This window comes from Peromyscus maniculatus, chromosome 1 (assembly GCF_049852395.1).
Source record: "Peromyscus maniculatus bairdii isolate BWxNUB_F1_BW_parent chromosome 1, HU_Pman_BW_mat_3.1, whole genome shotgun sequence".
Classification (NCBI taxonomy): Eukaryota; Metazoa; Chordata; class Mammalia; order Rodentia; family Cricetidae; genus Peromyscus; species Peromyscus maniculatus.
In genome coordinates this window covers 157,703,233-157,726,268 of record NC_134852.1, presented here as the reverse complement: position 1 = coordinate 157,726,268, position 23,036 = coordinate 157,703,233, and the positions used below count along the sequence as shown (strand labels likewise).

The 23,036-nt window shown below is 49.8% G+C and overlaps 1 protein-coding gene and 1 long non-coding RNA gene across 2 annotated transcripts; one reads left to right on the top strand and one right to left on the bottom strand.

The window, feature by feature from the left end:
• Nucleotides 1-7,318: 7,318 nt before the first annotated feature.
• On the bottom strand, nucleotides 7,319-10,585 carry Mrpl11 (mitochondrial ribosomal protein L11). The gene is made up of 5 exons (XM_006980581.4): nucleotides 10,216-10,585; nucleotides 9,770-9,865; nucleotides 9,306-9,399; nucleotides 9,061-9,220; nucleotides 7,319-7,606 (listed from the first exon to the last, which is right to left on the bottom strand). The coding sequence occupies exons 1-5, from the start codon at nucleotides 10,336-10,338 to the stop codon at nucleotides 7,501-7,503; spliced, it is 579 nt and encodes a 192-aa protein (XP_006980643.1). The 5' UTR covers nucleotides 10,339-10,585; the 3' UTR covers nucleotides 7,319-7,500.
• Nucleotides 10,586-14,486: 3,901 nt separating this feature from the next.
• LOC143269827 (uncharacterized) lies at nucleotides 14,487-21,114 on the top strand. The gene is made up of 2 exons (XR_013046602.1): nucleotides 14,487-14,998; nucleotides 19,390-21,114. It is a non-coding gene; the product is annotated as an uncharacterized LOC143269827 (long non-coding RNA).
• The last annotated feature ends 1,922 nt before the right edge of the window (nucleotides 21,115-23,036 follow it).

The following is a 23,036-nucleotide window of genomic DNA, read 5'->3' as shown; positions in this document are numbered from 1 at the left end:
TCTTGAGCCAGGCCCCCACAGTTCAAATAATCTTAGTACCACTGTCTTCCACACTCCTAGTAGTATGGCCCATTAAGTAGTGCTTAAAGCATTCCACTGCTTTCCTAAATCAAACTCCCAAACAAAATGTTATTCTAAACAGAAACATGGTCTGGCCTATCACAGCAAAACCCCAGTTCCTGGTACCAACTTCTGTCTTAGTTAGGTTTCTACTGCTGTGAAGAGACACCATGACCATGGCAACTCTTATAAAGGGAAACATTTAACTGTGGTGGTTCACTCACAGTTCAGAGGTTTAGTCCATTATTGGCATGATGGGAAGCAAGGCAGCATGCAGGCAAACGTGGTGCTAGAGAAGGAGCTGAGAGTTCTTATATTTTGACTCACAGGCAACAGGAAGTGATCTGAGACATTGGGCGTGGCCTGAGCATAAATGAGACCTCAAAGCCCTCCTCTCCAGTGACATACTTCCTCTAACAAAGCTACTAATAGTGCCACTCCCTATGAGCTCATGGGGGCCAATCACATTCAAACTACCACATCCAGTGACACATATCCCCCAAAAGGCCACACTTCCTAACTCTTCCTAAATAGTCCATCAACTAGGGACTAAGCATTCAAATATATGAACCCATGAGGACCATTGTCATCCAAACCACCATGGAGAGCTTAAGTTTGGGGGTCAGAAAGATTGAACTCAAGGCCATAAGAGGATGGCTTAGTGGGTAAATGTGCTAGCTGCCTGAAAGTCTGAGTTTGATGCCTAGGTCTCACCAGTGGAAAGAGAGAAGTGATTCCAGTAGGTTATCCTCTGACCTCCATGCACACCACAATACTCATGCTCACACACACAATCAAAAAGAAAGACTGAGTTAAGCATTAGCTCCACTCTTGTATTCTTCTCCTGTGATGGATATTTATGACGTCTGCCTGAGCCAGGAGCTGTCCTCAGTTCTGGGAAAACTGAACAAACAAGATCCCTGGGGCCAGACGGCTGTACTGGAAATGATGGCTGAGTAACTGGGCACTAATTCCCACTGCCACCTTCTGTGGGAGTGACGCTGAGCTAACACCTCAAATAGGAGAACAAAGAACAGTCCCAGCCCACGGGAAGCACGTGTAAGGACATTAAAATAAAAAAGTGTTTGACTTGCCTAAGAGATAGAAACGAAGTTCTGTGGGGGAGGGGGGGCAAGCAAGAGAAGAGTAGCTGGAGGGAAGACTGTCAGCACGTCTAGACGTCTAGACGGTGCTGAGGAATTTCCATTTTATTCTAGCTGAGTGTGCGACGGCAACCACAGCGCTCCAAAGGCTGAGGGTGGAGAATCCTGAATTTCTGGGCAGCCTGGGGCCCGCAGCAAGACCCTGTCTCAAAACCCAAACCAAAAACAAACACAACAAAAATTCCCAAACCAAAAAACCAAAGGACTGATGTCCCACTTAGGGTCACTATTGCTATAATGAAACACCGTGGCCAAAAGCAACTTTGAGAGTAAAGAGTTTATTTGACTTACATTTCCACATCATAATTCATCACTGAAGGAAGCCAAGATAGGAACTCAAACAGGGCTGGAACCTGGAGACAGGAGCTGATGTAGAGACCATGGAGGGGTGCTGCTTACTGGCTTGCTCCTCCTGGCTTGCACAGCCTGCTTTCCTATAAAAACCAGAACCACCAGCCCAGGAGTATCACCACCCACAGTGAGCCAGGCCCTCACCCATCAATCACTAATTAAGAAAATGTTCTACAGGCTTGCCTACAGCCCAATCTTTTTGTTTTGCAGACGACCTGAATTTGGTTTTGAGCACCCACATTAGGTGGCTCACAACCACCTGTAACTCCAGCTCTAAGGCATCCCATACCCTTCTTTGGTCTCCATAGGCACCTGCACTCACATGTACATATGGTACTCCCAAATATGCACATAATTAAAAGTAAAAAATATTTTAAAAATTGAAAAAACAAGATGGAAACCTACAAAGGAACAACACCCAAGGTTGTCCTCTGACCTTCATACAGACAGGCACAAATTATTAGAGAAAGGTGGTAGTGAAAAATAGTCTAAATAATTGCTAAGTTAAAAGTAAAAAAAGAAGTCACCACACCTTTAATCCCAGCACTTTCTTTTCCCTTTTTTCCTTTCTTCCCTCCTCTCTCTCTCTCTCTCTCTCTCTCTCTCTCTCTCTCTCTCTCTCTCTCTCTCTCTCATTTGTGTGTGTGTATACATATTTGTGTATGAGTGCACGTGTGTGTTAGTGCATGTGGAGACTAGAGATCAACATTGTGTATCTTTGTCAATCTCTTTTTTTGAACTCAGGACCTCTGGAAGAGCAGTCAGTGCTCTTAGCCTCTGAGCCATCTCTCCAGCCCGTCAATCTCTGTTTTATTTTTAAAAATTTATTTACTTTCTGGAAGGTGGTGGTGCACGCCTTTAATCCCAGCACTCTGGAGGCAGAGGAAAGTGGATCTCTGTGAGTTCAAGGCCAGTCCTGTCTACAAAGTGAGCTCCAAGACAGCCAGGACTATTACACAGAGAAACCCTGTCTCGAAAAACAAAACAAAACAAAATTATTTACTTGTATTTTATGTATACGAGTGTTTTGTCTGCATGCACATCTGTATAGCAGAGGAGGGCATTGGAGCCCATGGGACCACATGTATAGATTGTTGTAAGCTGCCATGTGGGTGCTGGGAATTGAACTCAGGATCTTTGGAAGAGCGGCCAGTGCTCATAACCACTGAGCCATTTCTCCAGTCCCCTTATTTTTAAAAATGTATAAATTTTAAATGTATGTGTGTACACATATGTGTTCAAGTACACAGGACTACACACATGAAGTCCAGTCGAGGGCACCACGTTTTCCCCTCTATCATTCTGCACTCTTCTTTGGAGGCAGGTCTCTCCTAAACCTGGGGCTCATAAACCTTCTTACCAAGGCTGGAACTCAGCAAGCCTCAATAATCCTCTTGTCTCTGTCCCCACCCTCAGAGATAGGTTATAGACACGTGCTAGATGCCCAGTTTGATTCACAAATTATGTGGGTGCTGGAATCAGAACTCCAGTCCTACCCAGCTACAACATCTATGAACAACATCAATGAGCGGCAAGGCCTAAGGGTGCAAAGGTGGTACACATATTGGTGGTAACTAATAGCTATTTAATTGGACTTAAGGTCCATTCAACGAGAGAGAAACAATGCCTGGTCCTGGAAACTTAGCCAGCTACTCAGGGTTAGTGAAGTCATGAATGTTGGAAGAGAACTTACAACTACTTTGCTAAAAGCATCATTCCTAACAATAATCTAAGCATTTGTCTTATACCCACAGATACGTGTTGTCCTCACCCCTCATCAAGAAAACAACAGAGAAAAACCAACACAGAAGACCACAACCAATAAATATGTAGCATTGTGGAGCCCAGTCCCAACGGCTACATCTACAAAACACACCCCAACAAAAGGCTCAGGGAACATTTCAGAAGAGGGACTGAAAATATTGTAAGAGCCAGAAGATCAGAAAGTTCACTGTGAGATTGTGTCTTCTAGTAGCCTCAGAACTATATCCATAAAGTCTTGCCAACATGACTGCCTAAACATGAGCAGAACAAGGATGACACAGTAGACATTCCAAGATGGATGAGGGAAAATCTATCAGGTCTCAGCCTTACACGAAGAATTAAAGGCAACTAAGAAAGGCCGAGAGTGGGAGAAATAGTCTTCTCTAGGGAAGAGCACAGTGGTTATCCAATACCAAATGGTCATCCCTGAAAACACGCATACAAGTAACATTACACAGACTGAACAGGTTATATTTAGGAATATATATGTGCATACATAGATGCATATAATAACAATTAATGGAAAAATAGACCACGAATGTGAAACAGAGCAAGGTGGGGTATATGAAAGGGTTTGGAGGGAGGGAAGGTAGGGGAGAAATAATGTAATTATATTATAATCTCAACAATGAAAGAAAATAGTTAATAGAATGTATAGATATATTTATATGTATATAGTAGATTGTAGCCAGAAGTTTCTCTGGTGTTGCCTGGCCCACAGTTGGGATGAATCTTTCCCACCCATGTCCAGCAGCTGCTTGGTCCCAAGTAAACACACAGAGGCTTATATTATTTACAAACTGTATGGTCTATGGATCAGGCTAGCTCTCATAACTTAACTCAACCCATTTCTATTAATGTATATGTTGCCATGTGGCTGTGGTGTTATCGGTCTGCTGGCACCTTGTTGCTCCTTGGGCAACAGGCTGGCATCTCTCCCAACTCCACCTTCTTCATCTTCTCTTCAGTTCAAATGTACAGCCTCATCTTATCCTGCCATAGACCAATGCAGCTTGATTTATCAACCAATCAGAGCAACACATATTCACAGCATATAGAAAGACATCCCACAGCAATGGATTATACTTATGTAATAAATGTAATAAAACACAGTATTTACTGCAATATTAGTCTGTAATGTTTAATTATTAGTTTTATGTGATAAATTTGCTAAATGTTGTTCAGTACACTGGCAAACAAAATATAGTGTCCAGCATATAATACATGGCAAATGTGAATTTCATCTCCTCTACCAATTCTGCCTCCCTTCTGAGCAAACCCTTGATGTTCTAAAGAATGGGCAAAACTCTTGCTGGCCGCAAGAATATATTATAGAGATTCAGCTGTGTATTAAAGTTGAATTTTGACCGGCCAAGGGTCTGTCAAAAGGCAAAGTCATTTATTATGAATATTGGGTGTTACCCAGCCTTTAATATTTCAGCTGTCTTCTGCTATAAAATCCTTGCGTACCCAGACCAATTGGTAAACAGTTCAGCTCCCCAGACCTGCTGAATCTACTAAGTTACTAACTGCTCTGCTGTATTTAGGAGACAAGCTGGTAGGAGATGCCTAGCTTTGTTTCCTGTGCTAATGAAGCTCAGACCATCCCCTGGCCTTGAGGAGGCCTAGTGGTTCTCCAGAGCACTTTGAGAACAGAAGAGGTTTTTACATTATCAAGGTGAGGGATAAAACATTCCTGAGGAGGCAGGGAACCATGTGCCCAGGGAAAGAAAAGGCAGGTATTTTCTGTAGAAGGGGAGAACAGCACAGAGAAGAGAAAAGAAAATGGAAGAACTAGATGAATAAGAACTTGAAAAAAACAAACTGAGATGGGGAAGATCTAGATTGAAGAGCTAGAAAAGAGTACTAGAGGAATGAGATGGAAGATGAGGAAGAGCCAGATGGGGAAGTACTAGCTGGGTAAGAACTAGCTGAAAAGGACCCAGATGAGGCAGAATTAAGACGAGAGAATTAAGATAGAATTTAGAGGGAGCAATAGATAAGTATAGAGAGAAATCAGGCAAGAAAGGAGCTAGGCATGAGAACAGAACTGAAGCTGTGTAGATTGGATGTTATGCCAGAGGAATTAAAGCAAGTGGACTATAGAGCTCGGTGTGCTGAGATCCTATTTCCTGAAAATAGTCCTTGCCGTTAGTAGTTCTCTCTCCTGAGCCCCTGGCATGTATAATATTAAGGCTGGTCCCTCTAATATTATACAAGACAAAACAGGAGGCCAAGGGTTTCCCAAGGACTTCTCAAGTGGGTATCTACTGGAAGTTTACTTGTTATGTCAGTGTGAAGCTGTGATTCATATTCAGTTACCTCTGACCCAAGTATAGATTCAGAAGCTAGTCAGAAGCCTGAGCGGAGTGCAGTGATCCAGCTCTTGTTTTGTATTTATGCCCTGAGTTTCATTCCCAGAAGCATAAAAAAAACCAGCAATTTTTAAAAAGCCAACAAATAACCATCCTTAGTAAGGAGCCGGGTGTGGTGGCGCACACCTTTAATCTCAGCACTGAAGAGGGAGAGGCAGGTGGATCTCTGAGTTCAAGGCCAGCATGGTCTACAAAGCAAGTTCCAGGACAGCCAGGGCTACACAGATCCTAAATGTTATGACATGTTCCCCAGAGGCTCATGTGCTGGAGGCTTGGTTCCCAGTGTGGTAGGTGGTGAAATCCTTAAGACATGGGTCTATGCCCATTGTGGTGGCACACGCCTTAATCCCAGCACTCGGAGGCAGAGGCAGGTGGATCTCTGTGAGTTTGAGGATAGCCAGAGTTGCATAGCGAGACCCCATCTCAAAAAACAAACAAAACAAAACAAACAAACAAACAAACAAACAAAAGAGGGCTGGAGAGATGGCTGAACAGTTAAGAGCACTTATTTGATTCAATCCCAGCACCCACATAGTGGTTCACAACTACCCATAAAGCCAGTTCCAGGGGATCCAATACTCTCTTCTGAAAAACACCAAGTGTTGTAGTTGGAATGTCATTGACCCTATGAGCTCACAGGGAGTGGCACTGTTGGGAGGTGTGGCTTTGTTGGAGTGAATATGGCCTAGTTAGAGGAAGTGTGTCACTGTGGGGGCAGGCTTTGAGGTTTCCTATGCTCAGGATACCGCCCAGTGTCTCAGTCGACTTCCTGTTGCCTGCAAGATGTAGGACTCTCAGCTACAGCACCACATCTGCCCTCACACTGCCATTCTGAAAATGGACTAAACCTCTGAAACTGTAAGCAAGCCACCCCAATGAAATGTTTCCTTTATAAGGGTTATGGGGATCATGGTGTCTTTTCACAACAAAAACCCTCTGACACCAAGCATGCACATGGTGCACATACATACATGCAGACAAAACACTCATATATAAAAGAAAATAAATAAATCTTTTTTTTTTTTTTTGGTTTTTCGAGACAGGGTTTCTCTGTGTAGCTTTGCGCCTTTCCTGGGACTCACTTGGTAGTCCAGGCTGGCCTCGAACTCACAGGGATCCGCCTGCCTCTGCCTCCCGAGTGCTGGGATTAAAGGCGTGCGCCACCACCGCCCAGCTAAAAATAAATAAATCTATTTTTTTAAGTGGGCTCTAGTGGAAGGTGCTGAGGAATCTCACCTTCATTAACGTTGGCTTTAAGGAAGGAACTGTTACATGAGGCTACCTCTCACAGATGGCCCTATGCATATGACTGTTTTCCATTTTACCATGCTGTGATACAGCCAAGAGAGCCCTTGCCAGACAATAGCACCATGACTTAGAAGCCAAATAGATATCTTTTCTTTATAAAGTACCAAGTTTTGGTTATTTTGATATAACACAAAACCAACTAAGGCACTGGGCATGGTAATTTGCTTGGCTGAGCCTGTGTTCACACAAGGAGAAGCATGAAGATTCCTGTTCACTTGTGGGCAGCTCACAGCTGTGAAGGTCGGTAACTGTCAGTATTAGTCCCCATCTCTGTGGTCTCAAGAGAGGAGCTGAGAGTGGGTCACAAACGACGTTTATTCAGGCGTGATCCCTTGGCACAGCCATATGCATAGAAATATATAAAGTCAGGAAACTATGAGTCATGTTGCCATGAAGTCCCTTCTCGTTTGGCTCAGCTTTCTCAGTGGGCCCCCTTCTCGGCCTCTTCTTTCAAATTCCTGGAGTGTGGAAGGCTGGGGTCACTTCTTGGCAGCTTCTGCCCGGGCTGCCAAATCTGCCTCTTTCTGAGCAGCCAAAACCACAGCTCGTTCCTTCTGGAAAGCTGCCAGTTCCTCTGCACTGAGGCTAGAGGGGAAGAAAGACGAGAAAGTGAGTGACGGGTCCTGGACCAGACCCCCGCTGCCCCGCCTCGTTCCCCTCCCTGGACTTCCCAACTCCATACCTCTGGTTATGTTGCCTCTACCTGGAACCAGATAGTGGGATGTCTGAGATAACACATCCTCTACCTTCCCGACCTTTGTTCCCATCTTCAAGTCCTACTTAACCTGGGGCCTCTCCTATGCCGTTGGGATTTACTAGTCCTTCCTCTGAGCCACAAACACTTCACATGAGGGGTCCCGGGCTTATATACAGACACTCCTCTGAGGAAGCAGGAACCTGACCTCTGTGCCCCATAAAGTAAGGACTTGAAGAAACATCAAGGCTGTCTGTGTTCTTCTCGACTCCCTGTGAGGAACAGCCGAAACTAGGCTTGCTGTAGAAACCTGAGACACCAGCAGCAAGAGGCCCATGATGTCCCTGCTCCTGTCTCTGATAGGGTCTGGGCCAAATGGTCTCCCACTTGACAAGTTACTTCAAGGACACAATTCCTGACAGCATCCAAAGCCAGCTGACTGGGGCCGCTGTTAGCCTTTGGACTGAGTCTGATGTGGGACAACTCGACAGATCCTTCCCGACTGCTCCCTGCCTCAGACCATAGCCCTCCCTGCCTCTAGACAAGACTCCTAGACGGCAGGGAGTGTGGCTTCAGCCCTTACCTCTCACTGCTCACTGTCACTTTCCCACTTTTTGGAGTATTTGTTTCCTTGCCCTCCATTTCCTGGGCTGTTTTGACGTCACCTCCCTCAGAGTCCTCATGACGCACCAGATAAAAGCAGGAACTCTTTTTCTCTGCTCTCATGACATCCATTCATTTTTTTTTAAACGACACTGACCACATGTCATTCTAAATCTCTATGTATGGATCCGCCTCTACCTTAGGACTATACATTTCTCCAGAGTGGCCAAACATTACTCCTCATTCCTGGTTATATCCAATGTCCAGAACCATGTCTAGCATATACAGGTGCTTATGAAGTATATTCCAAATGAATAAATGAGGCTTCAACCCATATCGTTCTGCTAGAATCTTAGGTTCTTTGACTTAAAAACTCTACATGTAGCTAGGCAGTGGCGGCGCACACCTTTAACCCCAGCACCTGGAGGCAGAGGCAGGCAGATCTCTGAGTTCAAGGCTAGCCTGGTCTACAGATTGAGTTCTTGGACAGCCAGGGCCACACAGAGAAGACCCGTCTTGAAACAAAACAAACAAACAAACAAAAAAAAAAAAAAACAAAAAACACAAAAACAAAAACTCTACACGTATAAAACTGTCATAATGAAACCTATTATGTATAACTAATACATGCTATAATTTTTTTTTAAGCCCACTGTTCACCATAATAGGCCGCCTCAATTTTACTCCCAAATTAAGAGCTTTCTGGGCTTCCTCTCCACAACACCTCTCTCAGGATACTCACTCCTTCACCACACGAATGCCCAGGGACCGGGCAGAGCCAATGATGGACCGGACGACAGAAGACAGGGGGACATCTTGCATTGCGAAAGCATCGTCCTTAGCTTTGACACAGGCAATCTCATATATGTGCTTCAAACTCACCAGGCCCGCCACCTCCCTCCCTGGGAAGAAGGACAAGTGATGCGTCAGCTGTCATGACTTTTTCCTGGATACATCAGAATCCCAGGAGCCCGCTCTAGTCCTCACCTGTTTGCCGGGCCCCCTTCTCAATCCCAGCTGCTGCCTTCAAGAAGTAGGAAATAGTAGGTTGCCCAATCTTGAGCTCAAATGTCCTGTCAGGCTTAAAAGAAAAAAAGATATATGAGAGTTTCTTGGTTTTCTACTCAGGTCCAGGGAATTTATAATGTCCCTTTCCTCCTCCCATCACCGTGCCTTCCTGAGGTGTCTTTAATATCACAAGACCGGAAAAGCAAATCACAGCACACATCCCTATCATCTTTGTTCCTAGGCCAGCTCTACTCTGGAAGCCCCAGTGAGATGAAAGATAAGAACCAAAATATGGCAGGCCTAAGCCAACTAGTTCAGAGAAATCACGGTCTAGGCTTCACTGTGTGAAGAGGGGGGTGCCAACCAGGTTAGGGACAGACAAGCAACCCCGGGTGACTAGTTCCAAGCGCCGAGGAAGAATGTGGAAGAATGAGACTCTGCACCTTCACAAAAATCTTTGTAGGCAGGGGGATGCCTTCTTTGATGTCCTTGGTCTTCTCGTTGAACTCTTTGCAGAACTGGTTGATAGAGACACCTCGCTATGAGGAAGGCACAAAGAAAGTTAAGTGTGGGAAGTAAAGGCTTCCCACCACCCAGGAGCCCTTGTCCCTCCTCGGTCTCCCTTTCCCTCTGTTCCTATCCTTCTACCCAGATCAACCAGAGCTTCGGGTCCGGACGCTTCGTCCGCAGGGCCCTACTTAATCAGCAACTACGCTACCGGGAAGGGTCAGAGAAGCTGAGGTCAGAAGAGGCTACGTGAGTAACACAGACACACGCCTGCAGCCGTGAGCAGCGGAGACGTTTATAAGCGAGGCTTCCCCGGCACACAGCACGTCCCCCCCGTCGGCTCCCCGTCCCGTGTCCCCACGCCGGGTTCCAGACACCGCACCTGCCCCAAGATGGGGCCTAGTGGGGGCCCAGGAACAGCTTGGCCGGCTCGCACGATAGTCCGGATCACGCCGCCGGCCTCGGGCTTCTTGAGGGACCGAGTGACCCGGCTTAGCTTCGACATGATGCGGGACTTGCAGTCTTGGTTCGCCTTAGAGCAGCAAGAACTACGCTCTGCGCGCAGCCATCTTGGGTCAGAGGTCAAGGGTCCTCACGTTAGGCCGCAGTGAGGCCAGCAAAGAGCAGCCTGGTTTCGGTCATACAGCTCTCCAACTAAAGACGGGTTAAGGAATAGAGGAATCTACGCTTTGCGCCCTGAGGTCAGGAGGAGAACCTATCTGGTTTCAGTACACGCATTCCCTCTGGAGTGCGCCCAGGCACGACATTAGACAGCCAAACAGGAGTGCGGGACCTTGAGTCTCCGCACGGCATTGTGGGTAATGTAGTTTCAGCTCCTCATCCCGCGCCCGCTGTTAGCTGTGCTCTGGGTTGCCACCTACAGGAAGCGGGCTTACCTTAGTGTTTGAAACGGAGCAAGTTAGTCCAAGAGGGAGTCCCTCCAGTCTTGTGTTTTCTCATGAAGTTTCATGAAAGGCAGTATGATTCCAAGTGTAGAGTGGAAACAAACCGACAGACCGCTGCTCTTCCTGGCTATGAACGTGATCTGTATTACAGAGTTGGGGTTAGGTTAGGACGGCCCCTTTCATCCTCTGTACAACGGGTATTATAGGTGCCTTTCAGAATTATTGTGACAGCGCAATAACACATTGCCTTAGAACAAGACTTGAACCGAGGAAGCAGTTACTGCTATTTGTACAAAGGAAACCCGATTTCCCTCCAGCTTATTTAGGCATACTTCATTGCTCCCCTGTACTTCATTTTTTATTGGAAGCAGAAGATTCTGTTATGTGTTTCAGCACTCTGCACCCTGCCCCATACTCTCCAGGGCTCCTTGTCATCCCTTGCCTTTTAGTGAATGGCATCGGAAGTCACCGGTGTTGGAAGCTTTTGTTATCACTCCCCGGAGCAACCTTGTGTACCTAGGCGTTTTGGGATAGCAATGGCCTTGGTAGGACTCTGACTGACTATCCTTGACCACACCTGGTGGGAAAGCTCCACTAATTGCAGGCTTAATTCTCCATTATTTTCCACAATAGTCCAGAATGTAAAATCCTCCACAAGCTGATCCCCAATCACCAGACTGAGACTACTTGGAAGGAACTATCCACTAAGTCAGTGTTTGAGATCCTTCAGATTCCAGGATACTTCTCAGTTTCTTCTTAGAATTTCTCTCCAGCCAAAAAGGCAGTTTGTTGTGTAGCATACATCTCAGATTCTATCAGCTTGCTCTGAACTGTTTTTTTTCTTTTTCCATTTCCTTGTGTGTGCAATGTGCATGTTTTTGCACTCGTGAGGGTGCACATGTGTAGGTGTACTTGTACATGTGTGCACATACATGTGGAGGGCTCAGGTCGATGTTAAGATCCTCTTCCTTGGCTCGTCTGCCCTAACATTGAGGCAGGGTCTCTGACTCAAACCCAGAGCTTGTCAGTTGTCTTGTTAGCTATCTTGCTCTGGGGTTCCTCTGTTGAGCTGGAATTACAGGTGGATCACCATGCCCAACTGGCATTTACCTGGTTTGTTGAGATCCAACCTCTGGCCTCACTCTTGTGCAGGAAACACTGATTGCTGAGCCACCCCCCCCCAAAACACACACACACACACACACACACACACACACACACACACACACACACACACACACTGTTTTTGAAATTGCTCTTAGCCTTGAACTTCTCCACAACGTGCTGGAAATAAAGTCAGGTCTCAGAGGCCTTTCTTTTATCACCGTCTTCTGTGCCCAGTGAAATCCCTGAGCTGTGGTGCTGGCAGGAACAACAGCATGTCTCCCTGAGAGACACCCCACCACAGAGGCTGAGTGCTTGGTAGGAAAGAGGCCCAGCAGCTTCAGGTCCCCTCGACTTCCCCTCACATCTCCCCTTCATAACTGCAAGCTGGGGCAAGAACAATTGGTACTCTAGGGTTCCAAAGTAGAGTGTCTATCCCACCAGTGGAGCCTTCGTGAAAGAAGGTAGAGCTCATGTTGAGTGACTTTCTTTTTCTTCTTTTGTTGTTTGTTTGTTTGACTGATTGGTTTTTGTTTTGTTTTGTTTTGTTTTTTTGTTTTTTTTTGAGACAGGGTTTCTCTGTGTAGCTTTGCGCCTTTCCTGGAGCTCACTTGGTAGCCCAGGCTGGCCTCGAACTCACAGAGATCCGCCTGGCTCTGCCTCCCGAGTGCTGGGATTAAAGGCGTGTGCCACCGATGCCCGGCGACTGATTGTTTTTCAAGACAAGGTTTCTCTGTGTAGCCCTGGCTGTCCTGGAACTTGCTCTGTAGACCAGGCTGGCCTGGAACTCCCAAAGATCCATCTGCCTCTGCCTCCCAAGTGCTGGGATTAAAGGAGTGCATCACCACACCTGGCAACTTTTCTAATAAGGCATAAAATAAATGTCTATTTACTCATATAGAGAAGGAGTCAGCACATCAAAGAAAGATTCTGTCAAGTCTCGCTTCAGAATTAGTGAGTTTATTGGAGTGACTTACAGGAGTGTGGGTGACTCAAGAGCACTGTGCCACTGAAAAGTCCCACCAGTCAACTTCTCCTCCTCCACCCCCTGTGGTGTGTGGTAAATGCACCTGTTCATGTGGGTGTGTGCATGTATTTGTGCAGGTTCTCATGCACACATGTGCGTGTTAGCATAGAGGCCACAAGTGGATGTTGCATGTCTTCCTCAATCATGCTCCACCTCACCTTATTTTTCAGACAGAATCTCTCATGAGCCTAGAGCACATCAATTTAGCTAGTGTGGCTGGCAAGTTAGCTTCAGGGATCCCTCTGTCTCTGTTGAACCGCCAGTACTGGGGTTACAGATGTAAACTGCTGTACCAAGTGATTTTTACATTGGTCCCAGGTTTTTCCATGGGTGCTGGAGATTCTAATTTAAGTTCCCATACTTAACTTTTCTTTTTTTGGCATGTGTATGTGTGTGGTGGTATGCATGTATATCTGCATGTCCACATGTGTGCATGTGGAGGTCACATTTTGAGACAGCATCTCTCCTCTGAACCCAGTGGTTGCTGATCTAACTAGTCTAACTAACTAACTTGTTCCAGGGATTGCATGCTATGTCTGTTTAGTGAACCTGAATTCTGGTACTCATGTTCACTCAGCGTGCACTTTACCCAGTGAGCCGCCTTCCTAGCACCCATTTCGAGCTTTCTGATAGCTGAAGCCTCTCCTGACCATTTTGTTACAACTCTATGGAGACACTGAGCCAGAACTGTTAAGCCAAACTGATCCAAGTTCCTCCTTGGAAACTGAGCAATTATAAGTGTTTATTGTTTTAGGATGCATGGTTCAGGGTAAATTGTTATTCCACAATAGCTAGCTGCTGTATGACTTTTCTGAGAAGATGTAAAATTAGCATCTGCTCCCAGTCTAGGGAGGCACCAACAGCCTGAAGAAGGACCCAATTCAAGTTCATATTGATAAGTACAATGACTTTATTGGGGGTGATTTACAGAGCTGTAGACACATATGTAGGCAATGTTTCTCCATATGTAGGCAATGTTTCTCTCCCACCAGCCAATTCCCAAATAACCACCCAGAGGCTTAATATTATTTATAAATGTTTGGCCAGTAGCTCAGGCTTGTTACTCACTAGCTCTTACACTTGAATTAACCCATAATTCTTATCTATGTTTAGCCACATGGCTTGGTATCTTATCTCAGTATGGCATTCTCATCTTGATTCCTCTGTATCTGGTTGGTGACTCTGCCCTCTTTCTTCCCATCATTCTCAGTTAGGCTTTCCCACCTAACTTCCTGCCCAGCTACTGGCCTGTCAACTTTTTATTAAACCAATTCAAGTGACAAATCTTTACAGTGTACAAGAGGATTAATTCACAACACACATAGGGACAGCTGCATTTCCTGAGAGGTTGCCACTCTCTGCTTACCACTCTTCTATTTTATATGCCTATAAGTCTATAACAGAATTAATATAAATTGGGGCTGGAGAGATGGCAGTGGCTGCCTCTGCCTTCATAGCGCTGTGATTAAAGGTGTGTGTCACTATGCCCAGCACTTGTAAAGCAGAGACAGGCTGATCTCTGTGTGTTTCAGGCCGGGTCTGCATAGTGACTTCCAGGCCAGCTATGACTACCCTTTATCAACATCCCCTGAAGAAAACTCAGCACTACAACTGAAAGATCCCAGCATACTAGCTTAGCCTAACGCCATTTCAAGTAAGGTCTGAAAAGCGCAGGGTGTCTACAGCCGGCCTCCTGGCCCCAGAAAAGGGTACTAAAGGTCAGAAAAACAACTTGGAGCCAGGCAGCAGGCGTGTCAAGCTCGGGGAAAAACCACGAGCTGCCCTGAGTTTGAACCCGGCCTCATTTGAATCGTCCAATCAGAGCCCTGTAAACCATGAGTTGCCCTGAGTTTGAACCCGCCCTCCTCGTGCTCCTGCTGCCCGACCCTATAAAAACCCTCCGCTCCAGCCCGGGGGCGCCAGTCTCTTGAGCTTCTTGAGGGACTGTGTTGCCCCGGGTACCCGTGTTCCTGAATAAAGCCTCTTGCTGTTTGCATCTGACTTGTGGTCTCGTGTGATCTCTGGGCGAGGGTCTCTCCAGAGGGAAGACTGCCTTCGGGGGTCTTTCATTTGGGGGCTCGTCCGGGATCTGAGACCCCACCTCGGGACCACCGACCCACTGTCAGGAGGTAAGCCGGCCTTGGTGTATGTCGTTTCTGTCCTGTCAGAGTGTTGTCTGTTTGCGCGCCTGAATCGGTCTGGAGTCAGTGGGGCTGAAGGAGCTGACGAGCTCGGACTTCGCCACTGCGACCCTGGAAGACGTTCCACGGGTCTCTGAAGTCCCCTTCGGGGGCACGGGAAGTCCCCTTCGGGGGCACGGGAACTGTTGTCGGTTTGTCTGAATGTTAAATGTTACCTGTTTGCGCGCCTGAATCGGTCTGGAGTCAGTGGGGCTGAAGGAGCTGACGAGCTCGGACTTCGCCACTGCGACCCTGGAAGACGTTCCACGGGTCTCTGAAGTCCCCTTCGGGGGCACGGGAAGTCCCCTTCGGGGGCACGGGAAGTGTTGTCGGTTTGTCTAAGTGTTGAATGTTGTCTGTTTGCGCGCCTGAATCGGTCTGGAGTCAGTGGGGCTGAAGGAGCTGACGAGCTCGGACTTCGCCACTGCGACCATGGAAGACGTTCCACGGGTCTCTGAAGTCCCCTTCGGGGGCACGGGAAGTCCCCTTCTGGGGCACGGGAAGTCCCCTTCGGGGGCACGGGAAGTCCCCTTCTGGGGCACGGGAAGTCCCCTTCGGGGGCACGGGAAGTCCCCTCTGGGGCACGGGAAGTCCCCTTCGGGGGCACGGGAAGTCCCCTCTGGGGCACGGTTTTTCGGGGCCACCCCCGTATCAGAAGGATACGTGGTGCTGGCAGGGGACGGAGAATTCAAACACTCCGTGTCCCCATCTGAGTTTTTGCTTTCGGTTTTACACCGGAGCCGCGCAGCGAAACTGTTTCTTGTTTGTGGTGTCGGTCTGTTTTGCGTTCTGTGTCTAATCCTTCTCCATCCAGGCTCGGCGCCTCCTGTCATAGCGCCGGCCGCGATCCCGGCGGCTGCGCTCGCGGCGCCTCCTGTCATAGCGCCAGCCGCGATCCCGGCGGCTGCGCTCGCGGCGCCTCCTGTCATGGCGCGGGCCGCGACCACCTCAGCGGCTGCGCTCGCGGCGGCTCCTGTCAAGGCTGCGCTCGCGGCGGCTCCTGTCATGGCGCCAGCCGCAACCCCGGCGGCTACGCTCGCGGCGGCTACGCTCTCGGCGCCTCCGCAGCGGCTCCTGTCATAGCGCCAGCCGCGATCCCGGCGGCTGCGCTCGTGGCGCCTCCTGTCATAGCGCCAGCCGCGATCCCGGCGGCTGCGCTCGCGGCGCCTCCTGTCATAGCGCCAGCCGCGATCCCGGCGGCTGCGCTCGCGGCGCCTCCTGTCACGGCGCCGGCCGCGATCCCGGCGGCTGCGCTCGCGGCGCCTCCTGTCACGGCGCCGGCCGCGACCACCTCAGTGGCTGCGCTCGCGGCGCCTCCTGTCATGGCGCCAGCCGCGATCCCGGCGGCTGCGCTCGCGGCGCCTCCTGTCACGGCGCCGGCCGCAACCCCGGCGGCTGCGCTCGCGGCGCCTCCTGTCATGGCGCCGGCCGCGACCACCCCAGCGGCTGCGCTCGCGGCGGCTCCTGTCACGGCGCGGGCCGCGACCACCTCAGCGGCTGCGCTCGCGGCGGCTCCTGTCAAGGCTGCGCTCTCGGCGCCTCCTGTCACGGCGCCGGCCGCGGCCCTTCCAACGGCTGCGTTCACGGCGCCTCCTGTCATGGCGCCAGCCGCGATCCCGGCGGCTGCGCTCGCGGCGGCTCCTGTCATGGCGCCAGCCGCAACCCCGGCGGCTACGCTCGCAGCGGCTACGCTCTCGGCGCCTCCTGTCACGGCGCCGGCCGCGGCCCTTCCAACGGCTGCGTTCACGGCGCCTCCTGTCATGGCGCCAGCCGCGACCACCTCAGCGGCTGCGCTCGTGGCGCCTCCTGTCATGGCGCCGGCCGCAACCCCGGCGGCTGCGCTCGCGGCGCCTCCTGTCATGGCGCGGGCCGCGACCACCTCAGCGGCTGCGCTCGCGGCGCCTCCTGTCACGGCGCCAGCCGCGATCCCGGCGGCTGTGCTCGCGGCGCCTCCTGTCATGGCGCGGGCCGCGACCACCTCAGCGGCTGCGCTCGCGGCGCCTCCTGTCACGGCGCCGGCCGCGATCCCGGCGGCTGCGCTCGTGGCGCCTCCTGTCACGGCGCCGGCCGCGATCCCGGCGGCTGCGCTCGCGGCGCCTCCTGTCACGGCGCGGGCCGCGACCACCCCAGCGGCAGCGCTCGCGGCGGCTCCTGTCACGGCGCCGGCCGCGACCTTCCCGGCGGCCGCCCCCCCCATGATGAACCCGCTCGCTGGGGACTCGGAGGAAGAAAAAAAAGCAGAGAGTTTTCCTGGAGACCTGGAAGCAGGTTCCGGGCGATGACGGGAGGCCAACCCAACTCCCAAATATCATCAATGCCGCCTTTCCCTTGACCCGCCCAGACTGGAACTTCAATACACCTGAAGGTAGGGAGCATCTACGTCTCTATCGCCAGTTGCTCTTAGCGGGTCTCCGAGCGGCCGCCAGAAGGCCTACCAATTTGGCTCAGGAAAGGAAAAAGAAAAAGGAAAGGAAAGGAAAGGAAAGGAAAGGAAAGGAAAGGAAAGGAAAGGAAAGGAAAGGAAGAATCACCGGCTGCATTTTTTTAGAGAAGCTGAAGGAGGCTTATAGGATGTACACTCCGTATGATCCAGATACCAGTCTAGCTCAGATATCCGAACCAAATTGCAGTGGTTGGAAAGTTTGCAAGCGCTAGGTTTGCCAGATTTATTGAAGGAAGCAGAGAAAGTGTTCAGTAAGAGAGAAAAGGAGATGGCAGAAACGTGAGGAAAGGGACAAGAAAACAACATAGGGAGATGAAAAAGGTTTTGGCCACCGTTGTGTCTCAGGGACAGCAGAGAGAGGGAGGTAGGTTGGGAGAGCGAAGGAGGCCACCCCTTGATAAAGATCAATGAGCTTACTGTAAGAAGAAGGGACACTGGGCCCGAGACTGCCCCAAGAAGCCACCGCTGATGATCTCACTAAAGGCCTCCGCGACTCCTGTTTCAATCAGACAATACCCAATGTCACGGGAAGCTCATGAGGGGATCAAGCCCCATATTCGGAGGCTCCTGGACCAAGGGGTGTTAAAGCCCTGCCAATCACCTTGGGACGCCCCTCTCTTGCCTGTTAAGAAACCGGGGACAGGAGACGATAATCTCCATCCCCCCTCCTCGGAACCCCCACCGAGTTCGAGAATTCCTGGATACGGCTGGGTACTGCCGCCTTTGGATTCCTGGCTTTGCCGAACTGGCAGCCCCATTATACCCCCTCACCAAACCAGGGACCATGTTCCAATGGGAAGAGAAACATCGGAAAGCGTTTCAACAGATCAAAAAGGCCTTACTCGAGGCCCCGGCTCTGGGTCTGCCAGATCTAACCAAGCCCTTTGAGCTGTTTGTGAATGAGAACTCAGGTGTTGCCAAGGGGGTACTGATGCAAAGACTGGGACCTTGGAGGAGACCTGTAGCGTGCTTGTCCAAGAGATTGGACCCGATGGCTACAGGATGGCCTCCATGCCTCCGCATGGTGGCAGCCATTGTCGTATTACTCCCGACAACCACCGGACAGATGGCTTTCTAACGCCAGAATGACTAACTATCAGGCCTTACTGCTGGATTCAGACCGGGTAAATTTCGGGACCACAGCCTGAGAGAGACCCCGTGCCCTATAGCCCAGAAGACCATGAGCTAGCAAAGAAAATGGGGGTGGACTGGGAACAAAGAAGACAGGCATTGACCCATTTGAGCAAAAACAAGATAAAGACCTTATTAGACAGAGAAAACACCTGAGCAGTGCTGCTGAACCAGGATCAGGTACTCCAGCAGGTAACTTCCACCTGCCCAGCCTGTGCTCAAGTCAATGCAGGAAAGGTTCATCTAAACAAGGGGGCCCGCCAAAGAGGCCATCGTCCTGGTGTTCATTGGGAAATAGACTTTACAGAAGTACTCTATCTCTTGGTCTTCGTGGACACCTTTTCTGGATGGATCGAGGCATTTCTAACCAAGAATGAGACGGCTAAACTGTTGGAAGAAATCTTCCCCAGGTATGGGATGCCTCAATTATTGGGGTCAGATAACGGGCCTGCCTTCGTCTCCCAGGTAAGTCAGAAGGTGGCCAAACTATTGGGGGTTGATTGGAAACTCCATTGTACATACCGCCCCCAGAGCTCAGGACAGGTAGAACGAGCTAATAGAACAATTAAGGAGACTCTAACCAAATTAACGCTTGCAACTGGCACTAGAGATTGGGTGCTCCTACTTCCCTTAGCTCTCTATCGAGCCCGAAATACCCCCGGCCCACACGGCCTAACCCCTTTTGAGATCATATATGGGGCCCCACCTCCTGTTGTAAACTTTCTCCATCCTGATATTTCCTCTCTTGCCACCACCCCTACTTTAGAAGCACATCTTCAAGCCCTCCAGTTGGTGCAGAGGGAGGTCTGGAAGCCCCTGGCCAAGGCTTATCAGGAGCAGCTAGACAAGCCGGTGGTGCCCCACCCCTTCCAGATCGGGGACTCCGTTTGGGTCCGACGACACCAGACCAAGAGCCTGGAATCACGGTGGAAGGGGCCCTATACTGTCTTGCTGACCATCCCCACTGCACTCAAGGTCGACGGGATTGCTGCATGGATCCACGCCTCTCATGTGAAGGCTGCCAGGGAACCCGACCCAGCAGGATCCAGAAAGTCAACATGGACAGTGCGCCATACACGAAACCCCTTAAAAATAAGGTTGACCCGCGGCTCCTCTTCCTCCCCCTCCTCTTAATCTCTACCTACCCCCAGGGGACTAGGGCGGCAGAGAGCCCGCACCTAGCTAAGAGGCTCACTTGGCAGGTCATCTCACAAACTGGGGAGACGGTCTGGCAAACGACCGCCTTTCACACCCCCTTTACATGGTGGCCTAACTTACATCCAGATCTCTGCCAATTAGCAGCAGGGTCAGAGGACTGGGACATCCCTACCACTGACCCCATGAACCCCAGAGCACCAGACGTCTGTCAGGATGGTAAGGGAACTTGCAAATGTAGTGACGGGAGATACGGATGTGGCCACCCCGAAGCCAGGAAAGCCCTGTCACAACTATCCTTCTACGTCTGCCCCCGGGATGGTAGGGACAGAAAGCTGATTAGCCAATGTGGGGGTTATGAAAGTTACTTCTGTAAAGCATGGGGATGTGAAACAACTGGCAATACCTATTGGAAGCCTTCGTCCACTTGGGACCTCATTAGGGTAAAAAGGACTACCCAAGGGGAAAGCCGCACATGGCGCCCACTCACCCGAGCATATTGTTGGGGTTTCCCAGGCGAGCTTAGTACATACTGGGAGGGGGAGGGCCCCTGTATAAACTTCACCTGCAACCCCCTAAACATATCCTTTACTCAGAAAGGAAGGGGGACGGCACAAGATTGGATTAAAGGAAAAACATGGGGACTTAGATTTTTCATGACAGGACAGGACCAGGGATTTACCTTTATGATTAAACTTAAAATTGAGGAGCCCTCCGCCTCTATAGGCCCCAACCAGGTTCTCGCTGACCAAAAGCGCCCCTCTTTACCTGCTCCAGCACCCCCGAGGGCTACCACCCGACCCAATTCGGTCATTCGCCCAAGCACGGCTCCGAATGCCGCTGTAACCCCTGTCACCCTCCAACCACCCAGACCCGGTACGGGAGACCGGCTATTGAATCTTATAGAGGGCGCTTACTCAGCCCTCAATGTTACCAGCCCAAATCGGACTCAGGAGTGCTGGTTATGCCTAGTTTCCACACCTCCCTATTATGAGGGGGTGGCCGTAGTCGGAAGTTTCACCAATTCCTCTTCACCCCCATCAGGATGTGCCTCAACACCTCAGCATAAGCTTACAATCTCCGAGGTGTCAGGACAAGGACCAATTTATCAGGGAACGTGTTTCTATTGTTCAGACCTTGGTATTGACCCAACAATACCAACGACTCAACCAGGTGGAAATGGAGCCACATCCCTATTCTTCCCCATGAATGGAGGATTCCATTCCCTGAGATAAGAAAATGGGGGAATGAAAGATCCCAGCATACTAGCTTAGCCTAACGCCATTTCAAGTAAGGTCTGAAAAGCGCAGGGTGTCTACAGCCGGCCTCCTGGCCCCAGAAAAGGGTACTAAAGGTCAGAAAAACAACTTGGAGCCAGGCAGCAGGCGTGTCAAGCTCGGGGAAAAACCACGAGCTGCCCTGAGTTTGAACCCGGCCTCATTTGAATCGTCCAATCAGAGCCCTGTAAACCATGAGTTGCCCTGAGTTTGAACCCGCCCTCCTCGTGCTCCTGCTGCCCGACCCTATAAAAACCCTCCGCTCCAGCCCGGGGGTGCCAGTCTCTTGAGCTTCTTGAGGGACTGTGTTGCCCCGGGTACCCGTGTTCCTGAATAAAGCCTCTTGCTGTTTGCATCTGACTTGTGGTCTCGTGTGATCTCTGGGCGAGGGTCTCTCCAGAGGGAAGACTGCCTTCGGGGGTCTTTCACAACAAAACAAGGAAACCACAGCGTGCATTTATGATCTCATTGTTTCTGGAGGATACTCTACTTAGGGTCTCACAGGGTTTCACTGAAGGCATTGGGCGGCACTGTGGTCTTCTCTGAGGTTCTGCTGGGGAATGATCCACTTTAATTGGTGGAATCCAGTGGCACATGGTGTTAGGACTGAGAGCTTTTCTGCCTGTTGGCTACTGGCTGGAAGCCTTCCTTAGCTCGTAGACATAAACCAGTTTTATTTTTTTTTTGTTTGTTTTGTTTTGGGTTTTTGAGACAGGGTCTCACTATGTAGACCGGACTGGCCTTGAATTCATAGAGAGCTGCCTTGGTTTCCTAAGTGCTAGGATCAAAGGTATGTGCCACCACATCTGGCTCAACCTCAGTTTTTTGACACATAGGCCCCCTGTTAGATTAGGATTGATGGAGGCATAAGAGAAGACCCAGACGGCTTCTGGAGAAGCAGATTTTCTTTTTTTTTTTTTTTTTTTTTTTTTTTGGTTTTTCGAGACAGGGTTTCTCTGTGTAGCTTTGCGCCTTTCCTGGAACTCACTTGGTAGCCCAGGCTGGCCTTGAACTCACAGAGATCCTCCTGGCTCTGCCTCCCGAGTGCTGGGATTAAAGGCGTGCGCCACCACCGCCCGGCTCAGATTTTCTTTTAATCATAACAGTGAAGGAGGCTTTTAGATACTTAACCCTTCATCCAATCAAGACAAGTGCTACAAGTGAACTTAGGAACATATTACATCAGTAGACTTGATCACGTACATCCTATCACTTTTCTTCTACTCTTGGTCAGAAGCAAGTCACAGCCACTACATATACTCAAGGTGAGGGGACTATAAAAGGCAGTGGGTACCAAAGTGCAAATGTCATGGGGACTGCCTGAGGACCCTGTCTGATATAACTGTCAGCAAATATCTGATGGCCTTTGGCAGGACTAACAGTCAAAGTTGAAAGGAAATGAAGAACACATCACTGGCTCTCAGGGCACGGAGATCCTTGTGATACAGCGACAGGAAATGTAGCAACACTACCACCTGTGACAATGTGCAAAGCAGAACATGTGCCTAATGAACCCTGCGGCATAGCACGGAGTTCTAGGTGTAAGGTTGAAAGCACCACCTCCTTTCCATTCTTGCTTAGACTAAAGTGTGAGAAGTGAGATGTAAACTGATAAGGCTACTGCCAAACCAAAAAGAAGTAGGGTTTGGTGGTTCTCAACAATTCCAGGCTCTCCAGCCTGCAACAATTAAGACTGGCATTGGGGGAAAGATTGAAAAAAAAAGACATTTCAATTGTGGCCGAAAGTTGGTATCAAGAGTATGGCTATAAGGACTGGGCATGGTGACACCTATAATCCCAGCACTGGGGGAGGCAGAGACAGAAATAACAGGAGTTCAAAGTCATCCTTGGCTTTACACTGAGTTGTAGGTCAGACTAGGCTGTGTCTGAGACTCTGTAACAGGCCTGGCAGAAATGAAGATATTTTCAAGAGAAACCTGTATCTATCAATTTGACTATCAGACTATTAAAACAGTGGACC

Coding starts and splice junctions, on each gene's coding strand:
- Mrpl11 (XM_006980581.4), bottom strand. CDS start 10,338: ATGTCGAAGCTAAGCCGGGTCACTCGGTCCCTCAAGAAGCCCGAGGCC. Junction 9,866..10,215: donor TAGGCCCCATCTTGGGGCAG/GTGCGGTGTCTG, acceptor CCTTCCTCATAG/CGAGGTGTCTCTATCAACCA. Junction 9,400..9,769: donor CTACAAAGATTTTTGTGAAG/GTGCAGAGTCTC, acceptor TTTTCTTTTAAG/CCTGACAGGACATTTGAGCT.